The 1,956-nt window shown below is 46.2% G+C and overlaps 1 protein-coding gene across 15 annotated transcripts in view; it reads right to left on the reverse strand.

Annotated features, from left to right (window-relative positions):
* Positions 1 to 1,956, reverse strand: part of Kalrn (kalirin RhoGEF kinase) — a 603,889-nt gene that overhangs the window by 21,303 nt on the left and 580,630 nt on the right. For all 15 annotated transcript variants that reach the window (XM_029544638.1, XM_029544643.1, XM_029544642.1 and 12 more), the window contains one exon: positions 142 to 263. In XM_029544638.1, the coding sequence (XP_029400498.1) occupies positions 142 to 263 (122 nt within the window). The remainder of the gene's footprint in view (positions 1 to 141; positions 264 to 1,956) is intronic.

The raw sequence follows: 1,956 nt of genomic DNA on the forward strand, positions 1-1,956 counted from the left end.
GCCTGGTCTACAAAGTGAGTTCCAGGACAGCCAGGGTTACACGGAGAAACCCTGTCTCGAGAAAAACTAAAATAAAATTTAAAAAATGCTGAGGGAGAGAGAGAGAGAGAGAGAGAGAGAGAGATCGAGATCACAGCATACCTTGCACCTTAACTGTAGCAGATGTGGATGCAGTTCCATGGTCGTTTGCTGCTATGCAGGTATAAATCCCACTATCCTGGGGCATCAGGTTGCAGATCTTGAGGGTGCTTTCCCCAGAATCACTAGGACATTAAACAGATCATTTTCAGACACCCGTGGGGAGACAGTTGAGGGATGGGGAAAATGCCAGAGGCTTGGCTCATGGTGTGCAGAGCTGGGAGTGCCTGCCTCCTCCAGCTCAGCCCAGCTCTACAACTTGGGCGGCGAACACCTTGCATCCATTTCCTCATGTGGGAATTTATTTATTTATTTATTTATTTATTTATTTATTTATTTATTTAACTTTGCATCCCAATGGCTGCTCTTCCTTCTGGTGCCTGCCCTCACACAGTCCCACCCTCTCACCCTCCTCCCTTTCTCCTCTGAGAGAGTGGAGGCCCCCTCTGGGTATCCCCTAACCCTGGCACATCTAGTCTTTACAGGGCTAGGAACATCCTCTCCCACTGAGGCCAGAGAAAGCAGCCCAGTTAGGGGAACATATTCCACCCACAGGCAGCAGATTTAGGGGTACTCCCCTTTCCAGTTGTTGGGAGACCCACACGAAGATGGAGCTGCACATCTGCTATATATGCACAGGAGGCCTAGGTCCAGCTCATGTATGTTCTTTGGTTGGTGGTTGAGTCTCCGAGAGCCCCCAAGGGTCCAGGCTAGTTGATTCTGTTGGTCTTCCTGTGGAGTTCCATCCCCTTTCAGGGCCCTCAATGTGGGGAATTTTTTTCCTGCCTATGCTCACTGTCCAAATTTGTGTAAACAAGGAATAGAATGAGATATGAATTAGAAATAAATAAAATCCTATAACCTACCAGTTTGCAATGTAATTATGAGTATATCACACAAATAATTCTTGTGCTGAAATAACCTCGGTCAGTATCAAATGGTAAGAGTCAATAAGGAACGTGCTTAAGTATTTCAAACCTTACATGAGGGGCCCTTAAAATCATTAAGTGGGTGTCTGTGGAGATGACTCAGTGGCTAGTCACTTGTTACTGAGTTAGTAACAAGTTGGGTGTGGCTTGTGCCTGTGTCCCCAGAACTGGGTGGGTCTGGAGCAGACAGATCCAGAGGCAGCTAGTCTAGCTGAAACCGGAAGCTCTAGGCTTCATAAGAGATGCTGTCTCAACAAAACAGGAGGAGAACAGCAGGCAAAGATGCTTGAAGTGGACCTCTGGCCTCCATATGCTCACCCCTTCCATATGCACACACACACACACACACACACACACACACACACACCCCACAGTACACACACACATATAAACATACCACAGACACATATACACACAACACACACACACACTGTACACTCATACACCCACACTATACACACACACACCACACATANACACACACACATACCACATACACACCACTCATATACACACATCACACACCATAGGTATACACATACCACATACACACCATACACACACCCCACAGATACACACTATATATACACCATATACACACCATACACACATCATACGCCACACATATACACACATCTCACACACACACACACACACACACTATACTCACATCACACACACACACCACACACACATACATACAGACATACCACACACATATGCACACACTACACACACACACACACATACACACACACACACACACACACACACATACACACACACACACACACTGAACTAAGAAAGGATAAATTCTTGCACTTAAAGGGTAACTTTCTCTCTTGCCCCAGAACGAGGTTCAGAAGCACTTCACAGAAGGAACGTCTCT

This window comes from Mus pahari, chromosome 12 (assembly GCF_900095145.1).
Source record: "Mus pahari chromosome 12, PAHARI_EIJ_v1.1, whole genome shotgun sequence".
In the NCBI taxonomy this organism is placed as follows: Eukaryota; Metazoa; Chordata; class Mammalia; order Rodentia; family Muridae; genus Mus; species Mus pahari.